The 22,955-nt window shown below is 47.2% G+C and overlaps 1 protein-coding gene and 1 pseudogene across 1 annotated transcript; one reads left to right on the top strand and one right to left on the bottom strand.

The window, feature by feature from the left end:
• Positions 1-3,812: 3,812 nt before the first annotated feature.
• On the top strand, positions 3,813-13,545 carry TSGA13 (testis specific 13). Its single transcript, XM_054016179.1, has 5 exons — positions 3,813-3,866; positions 4,994-5,200; positions 6,658-6,773; positions 10,013-10,125; positions 13,349-13,545. Exons 1-5 carry the CDS (start codon positions 3,813-3,815, stop codon positions 13,543-13,545), a joined length of 687 nt encoding a protein of 228 aa, XP_053872154.1.
• Positions 13,546-15,096: 1,551 nt separating this feature from the next.
• Positions 15,097-19,507, bottom strand: LOC128830330 (tubulin alpha-3 chain-like; annotated as a pseudogene).
• Positions 19,508-22,955: the final 3,448 nt, after the last annotated feature.

Below are 22,955 nucleotides of genomic sequence, written 5' to 3'. Positions count from 1 at the left end.
CCAGTCCCACCCGGCCCTTATTCAGGCACTTCAATGGGTATTGTGTGAGCAGCCATTGGCCCCTGCAGCCACTATGCTGGAGCTCAGCTGTGCACCATTTGGAGGAGAGACGATGTACTCTGGGGGTGGGGGAGACAGAAGAAGGGAGTGGACGGATATGAGAAACAGCCACTCTACAAGTCATGTTTTGCCTCCCTGAGAGCAGTGTAAAGTAACTCCTTGTCTATCCTCCTCATTGTACATGGCTCCCATCACAGTAGCATCTGAGCACCTCACAATCTTTAATGTATTTACCCTGAAACCACCTGTGAAGTAGGGCAGACCTATTTTCCCCATTTTACAGATGGGAAACTGAGGCATGGAGACACTACGAGTCACACAGGACGTCTGTGGGAAGCGGGGAATTTAATACAGGTTTGCCGAGTCCTAAACTAATGCCCTAATCACTGTGCCATCATTCCTCTTCCACAGTTTTTAGATACTGTGGTGATATACTGATGAAGGAAATATGATTTAAGGTCAGTCCATGTCCCTCTCTATCCTTCACTCTCTGCCTGTAGGTTCATGTGTTCCAACTAGTCCTGCCATCAGTGCTTTACCAATCTTAACTAATTATTTCCAGCGGAGGGCAACAAAAATGATTAGGGGGCTGGAGCACATGACTTATGAGGAGAGGCTGAGGGAACTGGGATTGTTTAGTCTGCAGAAGAGAAGAATGAGGGGGGATTTGATAGCTGCTTACAACTACCTGAAAGGGGGTTCCAAAGAGGATGGATCTAGACTGTTCTCAGTGGTGGCAGATGACAGAACAAAGAGCAATGGTCTCAAGTTGCAGTGGGGGAGGTTTAGGTTGGATATTAGGAAAAACTTTTTCACTAGGAGGGTGGTGAAGCACTGGAATGGGTTACCTAGGGAGGTGGTGGAATCTCCTTCCTTAGAGGTTTTTAAGGTCAGGCTTGACAAAGCCCTGGCTGGGATGATTTAGTTGGGAATTGGTCCTGCTTTGAGCATGGGGTTGGACTAGATGACCTCCTGAGGTCCCTTCCAACCTTGATATTCTATGATTCTATGATTCATGAGGTAGGTATTATCCTCATTTTACAGATGGAGATATGGTGGCAGAGAGGAGTTAGGTGACTTTATCCAATATTACACCATAAACCACTAGCAAAGCTGGAATAAGAATTCAGGAGTTCTTGGTTCTCACCACTAGCAGATGTTACCTCACCACTGTCCTCAAGGTCCAAAGAAAAGATGGTACAGGAACGTCATAATCCCTGATTTAGAAATAGCACCGGAGGGTAACCAATGTTCCAAGTCACCCCCTGGCATCCGATCTGCATCAGGTTTAGCCATAAACATTTTCAAAATAGACAAGCCACCAGCCATAAGGTCTTCTCATTCCCCTGGAACTATGACATTCCCTGCATGTCCTCATAGGTACATTACGCCAATGTCTTTCGGCTTTCTCAAAGACAATCGTGTTTTGGTTAGAATTCGGTTAATATATGGAGAATTGTTATATTGTGGGAGATAAAAGAAATTTAATAAAATCTGAGTGGACTGGATAGCTCAAGGGATTTGTGATGGATTATAGAATCATTCACTTATAGCAGTTGATCCATTTACGTCAATGAAAGTTTGTAATTGACTTCAGTAGGCATAGAATCTAGCCTATAGATCACAAGTTTGAATGCAGCATAGGTCAATAGTGGTTGAAAATTGTTGTCCTCTACACTGGGGGGGGGGGGGAATCGATCTAAGTTACGCAACTTCAGTTCCATGAATAACATAGCTGAAGTCGACATACTTACATCTACTTACTGCGGTGCCTTCACTGCGGTAAGTCGACGGCTGACGCTCTCTCGTCGACTCCGCCTGCACCTCTCGCCCTGGTGGAGTACCAGAGTCGATGGGAGAGCACTCAGCGGTCGATCTATCGCGTCTGGACTAGACATGATAAATCGACCCCCGCTGGATCAAGAGGTGCCCGTCGATCCAGCGGGTAATGTAGACAAGCCCTTACAGTCCTAAACTGCTGTGTGCAGTTAAACAGCTACCACCTTACACCACAGAGGTGGCCATACCTACAGTGAAATGAGTGAAATGATTGTGACATATACAGTTTGTGTAGTGCTTTGAAATCCTTTGAGTTGAAAGATGCTATATAAATGAAAGATTATAGTATAATAGGCAGCAGTAGATGAAATGCAAAGAAACAAAGATCCATTTCCATATAAATATTGTTTGTAAAATATGATGGGGAAAATATTAACTTTAGACAGAAGGTTTGATCACACTTTATGTTAAGTTTCCATTTCTAAATAGTTTCTAAAGGGTTAATAAATGATTAATGCACATTTTAAAAGTTGGTACCAACATGAGTAGTGTATGTGTGTGGGGTGTGCATTAGATTGTTTTATACACTTCAGTCAAAGGTGTTATAGAGGATACCTCCTAAAGATATCACAAGGGAAGAGCTTAGATGAGTGAAATAATTTAAATACCTAGGATCAACGGTTGCTGACAATGATGCCTTCCTTAGAGATGCCTGGCATTGTACTAAAGCTGCTTGGTGCAAATGACTTGAGCTGATCCCAGTTCTCTGTGACAAAAATATGCCTATAAAGTTAAAAGAGAGGTCGAATTACAGTTTTATAGATTCTATCTTAATCTATGGAACAGAGACTTGGCAATCAGTATGCTCTCCTCCGTTGAATTGGTCAAATGGTTGGACACTCCATGATAGGAAACAAAATGAGGTTTGTAAGGGGCCTAATGCAGGTTGCTCCAATTGAAGACAAGTTGAGGGAAGATAGGCTATGTTGGTATGGTCACATCCAGCAGAAACCTGAGAGCTATATTGGTTGGATGGCTTTTGCAACATTTGTGGGATAGAAGACAACCAAGGGGGAGACTTGATAGACTAATGACTTAATAGATGGACCAGATATAAACCAACCTCAGAGAGACCAATCTGGATGATAGTCTGGGATACAATCATAAGTTTTGTAAGAAAGCTATAAAAGTCGCCAACTCCGGATAGGGAAGTGGAAAGAAGAAGGAGTCAAAAGGTATAAGCTATGGTTGTAAGCAACCTATTGATCAATTTATAGCAATTGATTAATCATTTATTTAAACATCTAATTATTTATGACCCATGTGTAACCTACTTATTAATGGAACCATAATATAAAGTGTAACCAAAGGTTTTCTTAAACAGAAGAAAAATGTCTCGACCATTGGCAGTAATTTAGGTGGACATATTTACATTGCTAGCCTGGTCTGCTGAACACTGTAGCCACAGAGGCTAGTGTAGCCTACTGGTGAGTGTGTACAGGTCTGTCTCATCTTACGTGGGGGTTCCGTTCCGCGGTTAGCGCGTAAAGCGAAAACCGCGTATAGCCAAAACTCCCTTGAGTTCAATGGCGGGCCAAATCGCCCACACTACAGGTATAGTATTAAAATTGTTGTTTTTCTCTTTTTTTTTGTTTTTGTTTTTGCCGACTGCGTAAAGTTGAAATCGCACATGTTAAATGCGCGTAAGATGCGACAGACCTGTATTACCGATCTCCCGCTGTGCCTGATCCACAGAGGATATGAATCATTGCAACTAGCAGCTATAAAATATTGACTAGAGCTCAAGCTGTAGTCGCTCATGTTTTCTGTGTTGGAGTCCCTGGTAAAATGCCCTGTCTGTTGGCTAAGATAGTGGCTATCATATTAGTACTGCTCTGCCTGATGAGAAGAGGGATTTGGGGATCCAGATAATAAATGATATTATTTAATTTCATAGTTTGATTTAGAAGAACATGAGCAGTTTTTTTCTACAAAATGAGGAGCAGTATTGTTACCATCCCAAACTGGTAAGTGAACCACTTTGTAACCAACACTACTTTCTACACGAGCATTAAAATTCAAGCATTGCAAGCCTATTGCTGTGAGTCCTGTTCCCCCTGGGCAAGTGTTGACATCATAAAAAAGAACAAGGAGTCCTTGTGGCACCTCAGAGACTAACAAATTTATTTGGGCATTAGCTTTCGTATGCTAAACCCATTTCATCAGATGCATGCAGTGGAAAATACAGTAGGAAGATATATATATATATATACACAGAGAACATGAAAAAATGGGGGTTGCCATACCAACTATAACGAGACTTAGCAGCAGGAGAAAAAAAACGTTTGTAGTGATAATCAGGACGGCCCATTTCCAACAGTTGACAAGAAGGTGTGAGTAACAGTAGGTGTGAGTCCCCTACAGCCTGGTAGAACTCCTGCCTGAGTTACTATGCCAGAGATGGAAAGCACCTTGTAACTTCTTGCAGCAAATATAACTGTGTAAGTCAAGCTTAATATATTCCCAGCCAACCTGACACAGTTAGATGTTACCTTTGTCTCACATATAGTATTGAATACCATGGTCTGCTCCCCTGATCCAGAATCTATGTGATGTGTCTCCCCTCTATTAATTGGTTCACTAGTAGATAAGACTCTTACTGATCTCAGCTGAGGGAGTTTCTTCCTTAGCTCAAGTGGTCTATGTTGTATCATAGAATCAAAGGACTTGAAGGAACCTCAAGAAGTCTTATAGTCCAGTCCCCAACACTCAAGGCAGGACTAAGTATCTAGACTATCCCTGACAGATATTTGTCTAACCTGCTCTTAAAAAATCTCCAATTACGGAGATTCCACAATCTCCCTCGGCAATTTGTTCCAATGCTTAACTGTAGTACTAAAGTTCTGAGGTTCAAACCCTGCTGATCCCCCGCACTGATGTGGAGGTTATTGGGGGTCATTACACACCCATAAGGAGGCAGTTAGTGGCTTCTTATGTGTGATGTTTGTATGTATCACAATGGCTTCATTCTGTCCGGCAGTGGGGAGCAATTTTTTTCTGAAATGCAGTTTTCATTGAGTTTAATAGCAATTATATCCTGGGATACAGGGAGGTGGCACTTCTAACCCAGACATCCCACTTTGCCCCTGTACAGGCGAAGTACTTTGTGCCACTGACTGACGCTAAATTTCAAGACTATCTCAATGGCCGCAAGAGATACATCAAACTTATGTGCAGATCTTCAGAGTTCAATCAAGACAAGACAACACTGATCGTGACTAATAATCCCCTTCCTGACCTGAATTCCAGTCACAGAAAGGACACCCCCATGAAGTTTTTCTGCAAAGAGCACTTAGGAAGGGTAAAACATTTCACTGCTAATTTTTAACCTGGGAAAGGACATGGTCCTTGTAATGCTGAGACTTCAAAGCTGCAACCCTGGACCTCTAATGATGAAGAAGTAATAATATCCAATGATTAGAGCAGAGGATGGGTAGTCAGGGTTCTTGGGATCAAGTCTTATCAATACCACTAATTCCCGATGTGACTTTGGGCAAGTCACTTAATCTAATGTGCCTCATTTTCTCCATCTGTAAAATAGAGATAATATTGATATGTAGCTAAACATAAATATCTAGGTACTTATTTGACTCCCACCACCATAGTATTTAAGTGCTTCCCAAAAGTTAACTGATAAGACAACACTACCCCCCATAGCCTTTCTTTCCCTTCTCCACCTCTAGGAGTAAAAGTGTATACACTTTGTGTGTGTGTGTGTGTGTTCGCGCAAACACTAAGGTTCCAAACACTTTTTCTCTTTCACCATATCAATGCTTGTTTTCATTTGCTGTTCATGAATCTTGGCATGACCAGGTTTTTGTTCATGTACACGTCCTGCCTATTTATTTGCATGTGGTCTTCCAATCAGGGAGCAGGAACAACATCATGTGATATAGGTCAGCAGTCAAATACCACAATAGCAAATAGTCTTAGTGACCAGTTTGTGAACAACACACAGGTTCAAATGTTTGCATGAACTGGTCATCGAGAGAGAGCAAATGAGTAAAACTGGTGGTTTGGCTGGAGAGCACTGAGGCCCAGAGCCTCAAAGATATTTAGGTGACTAATTCCTTTTGATTTCAATAGGCATTAAATGCCTAAATACCTTTGAGGACTGGGCCTGAGATCCTTGTCTGAAAGGCACCGCAAAGGTGCCAGGAATTTTTAATTGAGCATGTGGTGTTGGACAGCAATGTGGACAAGGAGTTGGAATGAAATATCCTCAGTTTTGTCACGAGTCTCAAATATTTGGTGTTTTTCCTAATGCCCCAGCTCCTCCATTCGTACAATTACATGAGAATCTCAACTTTCATATTTCAAAACATACGTTTCAAGCCCTCATGGATGCAGATGAAAACCTTAGAAACATGCAGCAAGTGTACCCCAAAGGCGCAGAAACCAGAAGACAGATTAAAGAGAACTCAACATGGACTTGAAATCATGAGATTTAAAAATAAATAAATCTCACGATTTTTGCAAGCCTGACTCATTATTTTTGAGGTTGTCATTAGCAATACACAATCTTTGGCTTTATAACAATTCAGCCTTTTTCTCCACCTTTGAGCATTCACTGTATTTGCTTTTACTTTCTCTGAGAGACTCCTGCTTAACACACCTTCTCTTCCCTGGGTCATGACCTTCTTAAGTTCTCCTTGCTGACTGCAAGGCATTTGCCTCTCCTCTTACGGGCCAATTTTTAGGACTCCCCTTGCAACCTACATGTAGGCAGATCTTGTTTCTTTTCCATTTCTCCCAAAGGGGATCGATGCCAGGAGTCAGCTTCATTTACCCCCACTGAAGACACAACAGAACCAGCTGACTGGACCAGACAAAAGTTTTGCTGAGGGAAAGGTTGGGAAATCACTGCAGTTCAGGTGAAGTCAATGCCCCATTTCTTTGCTCGCTGGTCCTTGTCAGTCCAGTGACATGGTGTCACGTGTTGAGGTGCAATCCAGACCAGTGAGAGGTTGTGTCACCACCTGCCCCGTATCCCTAGCTGCTTTAAAATGCTCTGCTGCTTTAGCTCACTAGTCTAGATGCTCCCCGCCAGCATACAAGCATGTGCTAAGTGTCTGTGTGACAAGCAGCCATGGTTCATTAATTCTGATTCCATCAGCCTGCTTATTACACTACAGCCACACGCTGGTCTCTGCCTACTACTAGCCAAGTGAACCCAACACCCACCCACCCCTAGTCCTGAATTTCCCCAAAACCATCTACCTGAAGTGTTCAGACCTCTCCTCAACCACTCAGAGAAATAATAAGGTTTGTTTGTTCCTTTAAAGAGACCATACCCAGCAGCTTGCCACATTAGCTGGAGTTAACAATCACTTCAATTCAAACACAGTACTGGGGGAGGGGTTAGATTAAAATAAAACAAATTTATTCATGAGAGGACATAGGTTGAATGATGCCAAATAAAAGAACTACAAGTGAAAACCTGCATCTAATAGTCTAAAACAATCTAGCAAGGTACAGTCTTTGTTTAAAATGGTTTTGCTCATCAATTACTCTTGGTCCACCATGGCTGACTATCCGTCAGGCAGGACCTTCCACAGAAGTATGAGGTGCTGATTTCCCTTGTCTTCTTAAGTGGAAGAAAACTTAGGGGTTCACTGCCCCTCTCTTTATAGTCCAGTAAACCTTTGAAAAGCATCTCTCTTAAAGTTCATGAGACCCTGCTTCAAGAAGCAGGAAGGCTTCCTGGGGGTGCAGTCTCCATCCCCCAGTGATAGCTGAGTCATTACGTCTGCCACTTGTTAGCTTGATGGCTTTGTTTACCTTTTATGTAACTATGCCTTCACTGTGTCTGCATGATGACCACGCTAATTAGCCAAGCAAATACACAATTCTTTATGATTGTAAGGGTGCGGGACTCTCCCCTGCAGCGCCTCCTGCTGGCCGTCTTCAGGAATTAGTTCTCCAGCCGTTAGAGCGCCCTCTGCAGGCTGGTGTCCTGCTACTGCTTGGCCCCCACGTCCCTCCCAGACCTGGTGCCCTGTTGTCTGGGGTGTTGCCTCCTGGCAATAACCCCTCACAGCTCTGGGTCTCCCCCTCCCAGGGGAACCCCCACCTGCTATCCACGCTTCACCTCAGTGTTAGGCTACTGCTCAATCTCTATCTAGCCCCCCATTCACTGGGGCAGACTGCAGTATAAGCCACTCATTACAGGCAAAGAGGTTTGGACCTGCTGCCTCTGGCTACCCGTGGGCTGCCCCCTGCAACCCAGTACCTAATAGGCCTTACCAGGCCTGCAGCCTGGGGCTTTCCTAGGCCAGAGCTCCCCGGCTCCCTTGGCCTTTCCCCAGCCCTGCTCCACCCTAGGCACTTGGTTAAGCTCCCCGCAGCCAGGCCCTTCTCTCCCTGAATGCAGAGAGAGACTTCTTCTGGGCCCTTGGCTCACAGCCTTTTATAGGGACCAGCTGGGCCTGATTGGGGCATAGCCCAGCTCTGGCTACTTCCTCAATCAACCTAGCTTTCCCCTGCCACAGCCCTCTCCCTGGCTATTTTAAGCCCTTCAGGCCAGGAGTGGGGTAACCACTCCTAGTTGTCCCCCGAAATCAGTTGGTTTTCAGGTCCTGTAGATCCTCCCCTTAGGCTGGGGGTGGATCCTTTAGCAGTGGGCGGGCCCACTTCCTGGAACCCAATAGGTACAATGATCTAGACAGACTGACTCCCAAACCGCTTTGTGAGCTTTGATGGTTCTATCTACTGCCTATGTATATTGTAATTCCATTGTTACTGGTCACGCAGCTTCATTTGTATTCAAGATCTGGACGGTCCTGCTTCTATTGTGTTCAAATACAGACTTTAAAACATAAAATCAGAGGACATCCATAACTCCATATGTAGCATAGTCACACATATCCCACAATGATATTATTGACCAGTGTGGTGTTAGTTTTCAAATGATACCTCACAAGGCACAGGTTGTACAAATATCATTGCAGTAGCGTGTAGGGTGTGAAAACAGAGGTGCTTAGACATGCATCTTGTTAGACTGAACAGTTACAGTATCTTCTTTGTTCCAGTGACTCTCAGGTTGGAGCGAGCCTGGGACAGGTAGCAAGGCTCTAAGCTACCATGGGGGAGGGAGAAAAAGTGTTTTGAAGATGAAATGTGTGTGTTAAATTTAATCACCAGCAAAAAATTATTTGCATGATTCAAGGTGGCCAAAGAGAACAATTCTGCACATATGCTTTGGCCCTGATTGCATGGTTTGTCATTACATCCAAGCTCTGCATTCTTATATCATTGGGACCTATAGGGTACCATCCGGTCCCTGAGTTATACTCAGTTATACCCTGAATTAGTGTAGTATTGTTTTCTACAGCACAATTTCTTGTACTTACAATTTCTGTAGTGCAAGGCCCTCCCCCAGATGGGTTGTCAACAGGGATTCCACTAGGGACCTTCAGCACCGCAGGCACTTGAGCTAAAGGAATAACTCCATTGGCTGGCAGCAGTAGTAGGCTGCTACCCCTTAATGCACTAGAGGAATTTTGCATTGGGTTATGCTTCATCTTAGAGCAGCAGTCCCCAAACTTTTGAGGGTTGGGCCCCCACTTTCCCCTGTCCACGCCCCTCCCCAACCTCCCCGGGGCTGCGGCTCGTGGGGAGGACACAAGCAGGGGTAATGGGGCCGAGGCTGGGGCCACAGCTAGAGGTGGGCAGGGGCCAGGAGTGGGACCGAGGCTGAAGGCGGGGGTGTGAGCTGGGCCAGAAGCCAGGCACGCCGCCTGGTGAAGCTCCTCTCCCAGTCCTGCCCTCAGCCTCAGCCCCAAGCTGGGAATGGAGCTGCGGCCAAGGCTGGGGGCTGTCACTGGGCTAGGAGCGGAGCCGCACTGACACTGGGGATGGGGCCAGGAGCTGGGGATGCAGCTGGAGCAGAGCTGGGGGCAGGGAAGGGCTGGGTGGCGCTCCCTCCCCGCCTCTGTGGTGGCTGGCCCAGGCCCTGCCGTGCCCATTAGGGGGCAACACCCCACACTTGGTGGACCTCTGTCTTAGAGCAATATCATTTACTGAGCCATGCAGTGTTTGGGCTTGCTACAGAGATCTTCGAGAATAAATTGGTGCAGCTCTTCTGAGTACGTTTTTCCATTCCAAACAGCAGGTTTTCCACAGACACTGATTTTAAGACTGAAGGACAGTTTTCCAAAAGCTATGCTGAGAGGCGATTGCTAAAGCTATACCCCCATCTCCACTTTCAAGCTTTCCCTAGACTAGGTAAGAAGTTACCACACATGCCCCCACCCAGAATTGCTGCTTGGCTTGTATTGAGCATGCTCAGTACCATCTGCCCAAGCCACTGCCCTCCATCCCCTATCCCCATTTGTAGGTATGGGTCATGTCTGGGTGGGAGGAGAGGGAAGTATGATAGATGCTCCCCCCACCCAACCCTCCTCTGTTAAAAAGAAGAAAGATTACGGAATCATTACAGTAGGGTGATGCACTTGGCTTCCACAGACACACAACCAGAGCTGAGTAGCTGTGTACAGGATTTGCTCTTGGTGTTTACATTTTTCACAGGGGCAATTTATGGAGCTGATGTATCTAAGAGCTGCTCTTGTTCTGGGTTTGTCCACAGTCCAGAAAGTAAACTACCATGAGAAGAGCGGCCCTTGTGCTATGTCAGCACCAGTACCAATGCCTGTGCATGTGCCAACCCACTAGTAAGCATGTTACACAGGCTCATTTCCCCCCTTCCATTACTTAAATGTTTGATAAGCCACATCTCTCTTCAGCCATGCAAGAAGTAGTCCAGCATATTATGTATCGCAGTAATGTCAATTTATTTGCAAACATCAAGCTGATACAACTAATTCCTCCTGAAGATACTGTACCACTTCCCTCCCAGACCAGTTGCCACTCCTCCAACCTTCAAATGGTGCTGCTCCCCAGAGGTTTTCCTTCCTAACCTATATCAAATTACTGTCCAAGTCAGCTGATGGGGAAATTTGGGGCCTTGTGGTCTCCCTTGGCAAGTAAGTATGCCCCTTGTCTCCATCCCACACTTGCCCTCCTCTAATTCTCCCCTCCTCAAATCCCAGACCCCTTATCTCAAAGCTCCCACTAGGTACCATTTGATCTCCTCAAGCTCAGATCCCAACCTAAGTTCCTCAGAAGCACAAAGCCATGCACCTAATAACCAGAACTCTTGCCAAGAAAGGTCCCAAGGCCTACAACTTCCCCATCAACTAAAATACTGTCTAGGTGAAACACCAGCAGGGGTCTCCTCCTGACAATCCACCTTCTGAAGACAGCTGACCAGCAGGAATCCCTCTGCTGACCAGAGTGTCCTCTAGGAAGATAAGCTTAATGGGTTTCCCCTCTCCCATGCTTTGATGGCAAGTTTTCAGAGGTCAGAAAATCAGTAGGACTCTCCTCTGTGTAGCAGCTTGTGTTTGGAAAGGAGCCTCAGTAATGTGGTCCCATGCACTAGAGCAGTGTTTCTCAACGACTGGTCTTTCAACCAGCGCTGGTCCCTGAGATCTCCCTGACGCAGTTTAGGGGGGCAACAAGCCAGTCCCTGGTATCAAAAAGGTTGAGAAACACTGCCCTAGAGCACTTTGCACCCTATTCCATCAGAGCAGGAAGGAGAGCCAGCAGTTCTCTGGGATTCTTCCCCAGCCTGAGAGGAGGGAACAGTCACTAAAGGACTGAGTGATTCAAAGGGAGGAGATAGAGGGGGCGTGATTATTTGAGGGTTCTGTTCTGTACAACTTACGACTTCTGGATAATATTATGAAGTTGTTAGTATGAAAACTGCTGTATCACAGAATACCTCTAGGTAAATGTGGAATCCACCTGGCAGGGCTGGCAGGGATGTGTCATGTCTTTGTCAGACCAGGGATGATGTTGGAACTCAATGACTGCCTTGTCAGGGTGCAGCACTGTGGGACAAGGGGCTAGCTGGGGGGGTTGGACAGTGGAAAATAATAAAGAGCAGAATGAAGAGACACAGGTGACAGAGCAATTTATAAAAAGACTCTTGGGGGGGGAAGAGCAACAGAGGGTCCTGTGGCACCTTTGAGACTAACAGAAGTACTGGGAGCATAAGCTTTCGTGGGTCAGAACCTCACTTCTTCAGATGCAAGTTGGGGGGGGGGGGGAAGACTCCTGGAGAGATCATAGGAAGTTTTGGGCAGGAAGAAGGAAGGGGCTGGTGTGGCCAAGGTCAGCAGTGGTGAGCTATGGGGAGAAGAAATGTGTCGCAGAACCAAGACGTGCACTGGAGCTGAAGGACCTTGGGTGGCCCCCAACAGCTCAGACCCCCATCCTAAAGAATGCTCTGGAGTGGTGAGGAAACTGAGGCAGGGTAGGGTTTATTATTTTTGTATAGATCTCTGTATTTCTCATGCTATGAAATAGCAATAGGGTTGAGAATCCCATGCAAAGCAGCTGTATGTGTTAAGCATTAAACCTATCCCATGCCTCCTTGAAGAAGTAACCCAGAGAGCTCACATCTTCAAGTGGAGGTTTGTAAGAGGGTGCCAGAAAGAAGATCTGCGCCCTGAGAGGGTCCCCAGAGCTCTAAGACACTGGCAGTGCCTTGGCTCCATTTAGACCCTATGGGCTTAAAACACCTGGGGATTCAATAGCTGGATCCCCTCTCAGCTGTCTGGTTAGTGATCAAGAGGGAGTGCTCCACTGGAGCTGTGACAAGGAGCTGCACCCTGTGCCATGCTGCCAGGATCAACCCTTTTAGAGCCTTCATGGGCGAAGAACTGCTACAAGAGGTCACAGCATGATGTGCCAGGATCCTAAACAGAGAGGAAGGATGATCCATCTCCCAGACTAGTGCCCAATCCACTAGGAGACCTGAGTCCAGGTCCCTAGCAAGTTACTTAGTTGGTCTGTGCCTCAATTCCCCATACGTTGTGAGGCTAAATACACTGAAGACTGAGAGGCATGCATACTTTTTTAATGGGGGTCATATAAATACCTAAGACAGATGGAATAGTAGAAAAGAGACTTTAACACTCACTGGTAGCATGGGAACATGGCCAAAAAGTTATATGCTATTTCGATGCTAGCTCTGTGTGTTACCCAGCCTTGCCAAGTTCAACTCACCCACTTTGAATTTGTTTCTTTTAACCGAAGAAAGAACACCTTTGTTCCCACTGCCCTCCCCAGACAGCACAGTAGAAGGTGGGAAGTAGTGTTTGAACTTGGGCTGGTAAACATTGATTAGAATTTTGAAAGGCTTGTATAAATGTATGTTCCCAACCAAAGCATTATTGGTTGGTATATTTATAACTCCAGTTAGTCTGTGTACCGCAAGCTCTTGACTCCAGTTGTAACCTACTCCCTCTGAGGTTTATTTGAGGGGAGGAGGAAAGGGATTAAAAAGGTACCTCTGAATAATTTGGAGAAGAGAGGAGCCACCCTGTATATCAGCCTTTCCTGTACTCTGTCTCCCTCTGAAACACCCTGTGCTTTGTTGTAGATACAAAGGAAGTGCAATCCCTCCCAAGAAAGAACAGCAAGCCCACAAGAGAAACAAGCTGCCAGTGGGAACCATTAACACTTTCCTCCCTTTTTGAAGCAAAGCCCACTGTCAACGTACCAGGGGAAAACAGCTTCAAGTGTGGGAAAGTCTCGCAGTGGGTAGTAAGCAGTTCTTTTGTAGATAGTTCCAAATAAAGCCTTCCATTGAGTCCCTGCTATTTGGATGAATGCAGCCATCAAACCACTAAACGTTCTGGAGCCCAAAAAGCTCAACTGGTCCCTGCAAAGACACCTTTTAACAGAGGTTGCATGATTTGGGGTTTACGGTGGAGAATGATGCTGCAATGCACATGTTTGGGGAACCAAGAACAAGGGTTGTTACAAAATATTAGTTGTTGGGCTATGAACATTGCCTTAGAAGGGGGCACTGTCAGCTCCATCTTTACTGTTATGGCAGCAGTCAGCCATTAGGATTACACTGAATTCTTTAGCCAAGTCAACTCCCATGACTGGCAGAGCTCCCAATAGCATCTCACATTCTTTATAAGAAAGAAAATCTACTCCCAGAGCACTTGTTCGGATTCCAGTTTCATAAAATAGCTCTAGTCCTCCAGCCCTCCAAGGCTTTGTTTGTGGGTGGGGAGAGGTACATCAAAAAAATAGCAACATTGGGAGTTAACACATTTCACCCTCATTTACAGAAGAAGAAATCTTAACATAAATACCTACATGAGGAACAAAAGTTTGAGTAGGGGGCAATCTAGCAGCCAAAGATAGAACATCCAATGCATGTTGGATGTTGAAGCTAGTTAAATTCAGCCTAGGAAGACAATGTTTTTTTTTTAAAAACAACAACACTCTGATTGTTTAACCATTGAAACAACTTAGATAGGGGTGTTTTGGATTCTCCATTGGTGGAAACTTAAATCAAGACTCTGACAGTTTTTCTAAATTATATGGTCTAGTTAAACGGGAATTAGTTCAAGAACATCCTCTGACATGTATTATACAGGAAATTAGACTAGATGATCACAATGATTCCTTCTGGCCTTGGAATCTATGAATGTGAGAATTTGAATAATACCTAGGGTGACCGGATAGCAACTGTGAAAAAATGGGACAAGGGGTGGGGGGGTAATAGATGCCTATATAAGAAAAAGTCCCAAAAAACGGGACTGTCCCTATAAAAACAGGACATCTGGTCACCCTAAATAATACCCCTCACTTCTTCCCCCTGTCCTCCCACACCCAAAACATAGAATGGAAATACTACATTTGGTTCAAGAATTTTGAAAGCATTGCATCTTTTCCAATGGTGAACTGCAAGAAGATACAAGGCTTAAGATGTCTTACAGACTGCATGCTTAACTTTAGTCATAACACAGGGGAGGCCTGCTGTAGAATAGAGGTTTGACAAGATGTTAGTGTCTTAACTGACTCCACCAAGAGCATGCTGTTGAGAAGGTGGGATGAGATGCTGGGTTAAAAGTGAACAAGAGGCCAAAACAGTGAACAACTCAGGAGAGGTAAGCTATGTTAACCAGATACTGTTAGTATGTCATATCCTCCTGTGTATGCAGTGTTGTTGTAGCTGTGTCGGAACCAGGATATTAGAGAGACAAGTTGGGTGAGGTAATGTCTTTTATTGGACCGACATCTGTTGGTGAGAGAGACAAGCTTTCGAGTCACACAGAGCTCTTCTTCAGATCTGGAAAAGATACTCCGAACATCTGTTCCATCTTGCATTTAGCTGTGATGCTTGGAGTATCGTTCCCAAACCTGAAAGAAGAGCTGAACTTTAGCCAGGTCTCCCCCAGGTACATCACTGGTAGTTGATGCACACCTTAAACCCATTTGGGAACCAGTCCACAAACTAGTTGGACCTCCTGGTTTTGATGGTTGCTATAGCTGCATTCACATCCTTGGGCACCACATCCCCCCGGTACAGCAGGCAGCAAGCCATGTATTTGCCTCGGCGAGGGTCACATTTCACCATCTGGTTGGAGAACTCAAAGCAAGCGTTGGTGATTTCAGGCACCAAGAGCTGCTCATTCTAAGCTTTTTCTGCCAAAATTATGGGCACATAGGTAGTGATGGAGAAGTGTATGCAGGGATAGGGCACCAAGTTAGTTTGGAATTCAGTGAGATCCACATTCAAAGCACCATCAAACCTCAGGGAAGCAGTGATGGAGGACAACATCTGAGCTATCAGCTTGTTCAGGTTAGGGTAGGAGGGACACTCAATATTGAGGTTATGGTTGCAGATGTTGTAAATGACCCCATGAAAGAACAGACAGAGTGCTCCAGCGTGATGTGGTAGGTTAGGATGGAATTGTAATTTCTCCCATCGCAGTGGAGACCTGTGGGCAGGATACACCAAGAACTCCATCTTGGATTTCTTACCAAAGTCTACTAACAGTTGTCCCACTAGGTTTTTATCACAAGCTAATCATCAATCCATGTGATAGTCAACATGTGGTAAAACACCACACTTTTTCCCTAGTGAAGACAAAGCCCAAAATTAGTCAGACATTAAGTAGGTCTTCTTATTAATACATCATGCCAATACCTCCCTTGGTTGCACCAAATCCCCAAAGGTATTTAGGCTTCTGTCTCAGGGCTGATACACCCCGTCACCCCGTGAGGGCAGGGGAGAGGTGCATCACAGTCCCACAGTCGAGTCGGAAGGGCTGCCCCGCATCTCAGGCAGCACAGCTTTGTGGCTTTAGTCCTGAATATGACCCTTAATGTTGATTTTCAATAAGTCTTGGAGTAGTGGGGACGTTCCAGAAGACTGGCAGAAAGCTAATGCTGTGCCACTTTTTAACCAGGGTAAATGGGATGATCCGGGTAATTAAAGATCAATCAGCCTGACATTAATCTCAGGCAAGATAATGGAGCAGTTGATATGGGACTTGATTAATAACTAAAGGAAAGTAATGTAATTAATGCGTATCAACATGGGTTTATGGAACATAGATCCCATCAAATTAACTTGATATCTTTTTTTGATGAGGTTACAGGTTGGTTGATAAAGGTAATAGTGTTGGCAGAATATACTTAGACTTCTGTAAGGTGTTTGACTTTGTACTGCACAATATTTTGATTAAAAAACTAGAATGATATAAAATTAACATGGCACACATTGATGGATTTAAAATTGGCTAACTGATGGGTCTCAAAATGTAACTGTAAATGGAGAATCGTCATTAAGCAGGTGTGTTTCCAGAGGAGTCCTGCAGGGATTGGTTCTTGGCCCTACACTATTTAACATCGTTATCAATGATCTGGAAGAAAATATAAAATCCTCACTGATGAAGTTGGCAGATGAGTGGGAGTGGCAAATAACGAAGAGCACAGATTGTTGATTCAGAGCTAGGGTGACCAGATGTCCCGATTTTATAGGGACAGTCCTGATATTTGGGGTTTGTCTTATATAGATTCATAGATTCATAGATTCTAGGACTGGAAGGGACCTCGAGAGGTCATCGAGTCCAGTCCCCTGCCCTCATGGCAGGACCAAATACTGTCTAGACCATACTCTTAAATATCTCCAGAGATGGAGATTCCACAACCTCCCTAGGCAATTTATTCCAGTGTTTAACCAACCTGACAGTTAGGAACTTTTTCCTAATGTCCAACCTAAACCTCCCTTGCTGCAGTTTAAGCCCATTGCTTCTTGTTCTATCCTTAGAGGCTAAGATGAACAAGTTTTCTCCCTCCTCCTTATGACACCCTTTAGATACCTGAAAACTGCTATCATGTCCCCTCTCAGTCTTCTCTTTTCCAAACTAAACAAACCCAATTCTTTCCGCCTTCCTTCATAGGTCATATTCTCAAGACCTTTAATCATTCTTGTTTTTGCTCTTCTCTGGACCCTCTCCAATTTCTCCACATCTTCCTTGAAATGCGGTGGCCAGAACTGGACACATTACTCCAGTTGAGGCCTAACCAGAGCAGAGTAGAGCGGAAGAATGACTTCTCGTGTCTTGCTCACAACACACCTGTTAATACATCCCAGAATCATGTTTGCTTTTTTTGCAACAGCATCACACTGTTGACCCATATTTAGCTTGTGGTCCACTATAACCCCTAGATCCCTTTCTGCCATACTCCTTCCTAGACAGTCTCTTCCCATTCTATATGTGTGAAACTGATTTTTCCTTCCTAAGTGGAACACTTTGCATTTGTCTTTGTTAAACTTCATCCTGTTTACCTCAGACCATTTCTCCAATTTGTCCAGATCATTTTGAATTATGACCCTGTCCTCCAAAGCAATTGCAATCCCTCCCAGTTTGGTATCATCTGCAAACTTAATAAGCGTACTTTCTATGCCAATATCTAAGTCGTTAATGAAGATATTGAACAGAGCCGGTCCCAAAACAGACCCCTGCGGAACCCCTCTTGTTATACCTTTCCAGCAAGATTGGGAACCATTAATAACAACTCTCTGTTATTACCCCCTACCCCCGCCTATTACCCTCCACCACCGTCCCGATTTTTCAAACTTGCTGTCTGGTCACCCTATTCAGAGCAATCTAGATCTCTTGGTAAACTGGGTGTAAGCCAGTGGTGCAAGTAGAAATAATTTCTTTCCAGTACGCTGCACTCATGGGAGGGACACACAGGGGGGGCACATGGCCTCCCCACATGACCCCCCCATGTGACTCCTCCCCACCCAGCCTGGGGCCCCTGTGCTCTCCTAGTCCCCTCCCTATGATCCACATCCATCCCACGTTACCTGTCAGGGGGGCTTTGTCCTCCTCCCGCTGTGCCAGAGACTTCTGCTGTACAGACCCCAGGCACGAGGACTCAGGAGATGCAACTGCATGGAAGGGCTGGGGGCTGGTCTGGGAGTGGTACAGCCATGCCGGAGGAGCTGCCGGCGTGGGGCTGCGTCTCCTGAGTCCTCCTGTCTGGGGTCTGTACAGTAGCCCTGCCAGAGGGTAGGGTTGAGGGCAGAACAGCAGCTGCGCCAGAGGAGCTGCTCTCCCGGGAACCACAGTGATGAAAACAGCAAAACCTGGGGCCGCCAGGCAGCTCCGCCCTCGCAGCTGTACCGCCTTGAGCACACCCCCCCAGTGCTGTCCTCCCCGGGGCTGCTGTACAGACCCCAGGCAGGACTCAGGAGACGCAGCTGAGTGGAAGGGCTGGGGGCAAGGCGGGGGGCGGGCTCCTTCTGTGTCTTTCCAGTACGCCGTACCGGTTATAAATATCTTACTGATACGGCGTACAGGACCGTACCACCGTACTTGCACCACCGGTGTAAGCAAATTATATGTGTTTTAATGCGGCTAAATGTAAATCTATACATCTTACTCCTGAGGGAATTCTATGCCAAAAAATTAAAAATTCTGTGCCAAAAGAATTAAAAATCCGTATACAATATTTTAAAATTCTGGCAAAATTCTGCAAATTTTATTTGTCAATAAATAAATGGTGGAGGCTCCAGCATGCCAGTGGGGTGCACAGTTACAGGGGAACTCCTTACAGGGGAAGAAGAGCCACGAAAATGATTAAGGATTAGAAAACATGCCTTATAGTGATAGACTCAAGGAGCTCAATCTATTTAGCTTAACAAAGAGAACATTAAGGGGTGGTTTAATTACAGTCTTACAGCTTACTCCTCTCATGGTACTGCTCTGCTATCTACCCCAATAAAGGAGAACTAACAACTTAAAATACCTTGTTCAAAAATTTTAAGTAACACTTAACTTCCAAACGCCTGAACAGCAAATGTAACTTTTCTTGTTTGCATAGTAAACACTGGCATTTTTATCTGTTTGAATAATCAAAGTGGTGCTTTCCGTGCCTTCTTGTTTGCAAAGATTTGAACTGCTTCCTGTGGAAGGTCCACAGTCTGGGCCAGCTCATGCTCTATTGAGATGGTTGCAAGGCCGACCAGCCTCTCCTGTGTCATTGTGGAGTATAAATGTGTTTTTATTAACTTCAGCTTGGAGAAGCTGTTTTCTACACTAGCAATTGTTACAGGAAGTGTTAGAAGTATGCGCAGAGCAACAAAAGCATTTGGAAAGAGGGTGGTCATCTTATTTGTGCACATATATTCCAGAACAGCCTTTGGAGTTGATCCTGCTGAAATGTATCTTGAAAGGGCTTTCAGGTCATCACCTAAATCACCTGCATCAATATCGTGCATATTATCAAAATGCATCATTAAAGTCATTTGTTCCGTATGGCTGATGTCAGGTGTGCAGTCCAGAATAACAGAGTAATATCTTTGCTGACTTCAGATCTGCCACAATCTTCTGTTTAACTTTTGTTGCCAGTAACTGTATGATCTCATTTTGAATTGTTTTTCCAAGGTAATGGTGTGTGTACATTTCTTGGGTGGTGACTCTTCTTAGATGCTCCTGGAGTACAGCATCAAACTCAGTCATCAGCTCCACAATTTTAAGGAAGTTTCCATTGTTTGGCATATACAGCTGATCTGAAGTGCCACGCAGTGCTAGGATTTGGGTAGCAAGCGTTCTCATAATGGCAATGAGCCTTTTCAGAACATTTTGCCAGTAAAGAGACTCTGATGCAATCTCCTGATGCTGATCATCTATGGTGGCCTTTAACCTTAGTCTCATCTCAAGTTCTTTCCACCTATGGAACGTTCTCTGGTGATTTGCTGCCTTTTCATGGCATGCCAGATTTCTACAGTCCTTTGTTCCTGTAGAACCCAATGTGGCTGGAACATTAGACTGGAAGAGTCTGCAACAAAAACAGTATGCAGCATTCTGGGTTTGTGAGTACATAAGCCATGGCCTCTCCACTTTGTCACCATTGGGGATTTCATGACAGTAATGTGTTGGATGGAAACTTCTATTTTTGTTGTCTTTGGGGAACATGAAGTTTTTCACCTGCTGTGGCCCATGCAGTACAAGGAAGTCCCTCAGGCTACTGCTCAAGTGGGTTCACAGTCCTGGATCATTTAGACTTAAGGAACTAAACTCATCAGCAGCTGTTTCTTGCGCCTCCACCACACTCTTCTCTGATCTACAATTTTCCTCAGGAATGTGCATGGTTACATCCATTCAGGACCGGCTCTAGCCACCAGCAAAGCAAGCACGTGCTTGGGGCGGCACATTTCCAGAGGTGGCATTCCGGCCATCTTGTTTACGTTGGCAAGCTGTGTTGGAATGTTTACTAGCAATTCCTGTGGTGGGTGCCCCGGGTTCCCTCCAGCAGCTCCCAGCCCGCCCTGCTCCCAGCCGTGGGAGCTCATTACAGAGTATAGTTGAACCCAAATTGTGTGATTTTGTTAAAATTAAATGAGTACACGAGTAGGAAATTGTTTTATTTCACTAACTACAAATTCTGGTTTATTTTATTTTTTTAAATTTTAAACAGTCAAAAAAAAAAAACCTGCAAAGTTCAAACATGTGTAAAAGCCAAAAAAAAAGTGGGTGGGAGGCGGCCAAATTTTTCTTTGCTTGGGGTGGGAAAAAACCTAGAGCCAGCCCTGCATCCATTTGAGCTGGAGATATGGATGCTGCAGTAGCTGCCAGGTCACCTGCACTCTGACTAACGGGAAGATCAGGCATCTCCTCACCACTCACATCCTCACTGGGGCTGGAAGGCTCAGCGTGAACATTTGTGTCTATGTATCTCAGGAGAGCTCCTTCCGGCTTAGATAGAAAAGCTTCCTTTGCTTTCTTTCTTTCTGAATGCTGCCCCAGAGGGGCGTTTTCTTAGGGTTACCATACGTCCGGATTTTCCCGGACATGTCCGGCTTTTGGGGGCTCAAATCCCCGTCCGGGGGGAAATCCCCCAAAAGCCGGGCATGTCCGGGAAAATCGGGAGGGAGGGCTGGGCCGGGGTCGCGGTGCCGGGCGCGCGGTGCCGGGCCGGGAGCCGGGCCGGGAGCCGGGCCGGGGCTGCGGGGTCGGGCCGCCGAGGGGGTGCGCTGGGCCGCGGGGCTGGGAGCTGGGGGGTCGGGCCGGGAGCCGGGCCGCCGGGGGGGTGCGCGGGGCCGGGCCGGGAGCCGGGGGGTCGGGCCGGGAGCCGGGCCGCCGGGGGGGTTCGCGGGGCCGGGCCGGGAGCCGGGCCGGGGCCGCGGGGCCGGGCCGCCGGGGGGGGTGCGCGGGGCCGGGGGGGTGCGCGGGGCCGGGAGCCGGGGGGTCGGGCCGGGAGCCGGGCCGCTGGGGTGCGCTGGGGGGGTGCGCTGGGCAGCGGGGTCGGGCCGCCGGGGGGGGTGCGCTGGGCAGCGGGGTCGGGCCGCCGGGGGGGGTGCGCTGGGCCGGGAGGTCGGGCCGGGAGCCGGGCCGCCGGGGGGGTGCGTTGGGCCGCGGGGCCGGGAGCCGGGGGGTCGGGCCGGGAGCCGGGCCGCCGGGGTGGTGCGCTGGGCCGCGGGGTCAGGCCGCCGGGGGGGTGCGCTGGGCCGCCGGGGCCGGGAGCCGGGGGGTGCGCTGGGCCGCCGGGGGCCGGCAGTGCTGGGCGGGCCGGGGGTGGTCGGCAGGGGGCCAGGGCCGGCACCCGAGGGCCCGAGCCGACCCAGGCTGGAGCCGCCGGGAGGGCCAGCCTGGGCCGCACCTCCTCCCCCCACACCCCCCCTTACCTGCCCAGGCTTCCCGCGAATTAAATGTTCGCGGGAAGCAGGGGAGGGGGCGGAGACTTTGGAGAGGGGGCGGAGTTGGGGCGGGGCTGGGGGCGGGGCCAGGGCCCCGTGGAGTGTCCTCCTTTTGGAGGCACAAAATATGGTAACCCTAGTTTTCTTCTTTCACTCATGACTGCTGTTCTGTGCCAGCTAGAGTGGCTCTCAGCACTCAACTGAAGGGGACAAATAAGCAGGCTGGTAACAGAGCCTGAGTGAGGGAAGATATCAGCATCACAGGGGCCTAACTGGATCTTATTATTTTAGTTGGCTGCCTGTTCTCAAGTGGGTTCAGGGAAGCAGCAGGAAACAGGAAGCTCCCGGAGAAGCTGGTGTTAGTCAGTCCAGGCTCCTGGGGGTGCCAGAGAGGTACATAAGAGGCTCCTCCTCCTCTCTCTCCCTGCAGCTCCTGCTGCTTTCTGTTATTCTATTAGGGATGGTCTAGGCAGTATTTGGTCCTGCCATGCGGGCAGGGGACTGGACTCGATGACCTCTCGAGGTCCCTTCCAGTCCTATAATCTATGAATCTATGAATCTATTCCCTCTCCCCTTTTCTCCTGCCTGCCCGTTATGTCTCTTGTCCCCTCCTTTCTCCAGCCCAGCACTCCACCATCTCTGTGCACCTAGAGCAGAGAGAATACATATCACCAGCAGCAGACACAATTTTCTACACTCTGGGTCCTAGTGGCGCCCCTCCCCCAGTCTGGCACCTGAGGCCAGCCCTGCTGCAGCTCCAAAGCGAAGCTCATTGAGAGAGGAACAGGGTTATGGGGAGAAGCTTGTGCTCAATATGGGCTCTGTCCCTTTAAATGGGAACTTCCCCCCACCACTTTCCTGAGAGCGAAGGGGGCGTGTCCCGGACATGGTTGGTTGCGGCCAGGCTGGAAGGGGGCGTGGAACAAAGCGTCGGGCGCAGTGAGCGGTGAGGGGGCGTGGCTACGCGGTGAAGGGCGGCTCTACGGGCCAGTCATGGGGCCCGTTGCCGGGTTGGGAGGCGGGCCTTCCG

This window comes from Malaclemys terrapin, chromosome 1, assembly GCF_027887155.1.
Source record: "Malaclemys terrapin pileata isolate rMalTer1 chromosome 1, rMalTer1.hap1, whole genome shotgun sequence".
In the NCBI taxonomy this organism is placed as follows: Eukaryota; Metazoa; Chordata; order Testudines; family Emydidae; genus Malaclemys; species Malaclemys terrapin.
Note: the sequence above shows the minus strand (reverse complement) of the source record. Positions and strands in the feature narration are given on the sequence as shown.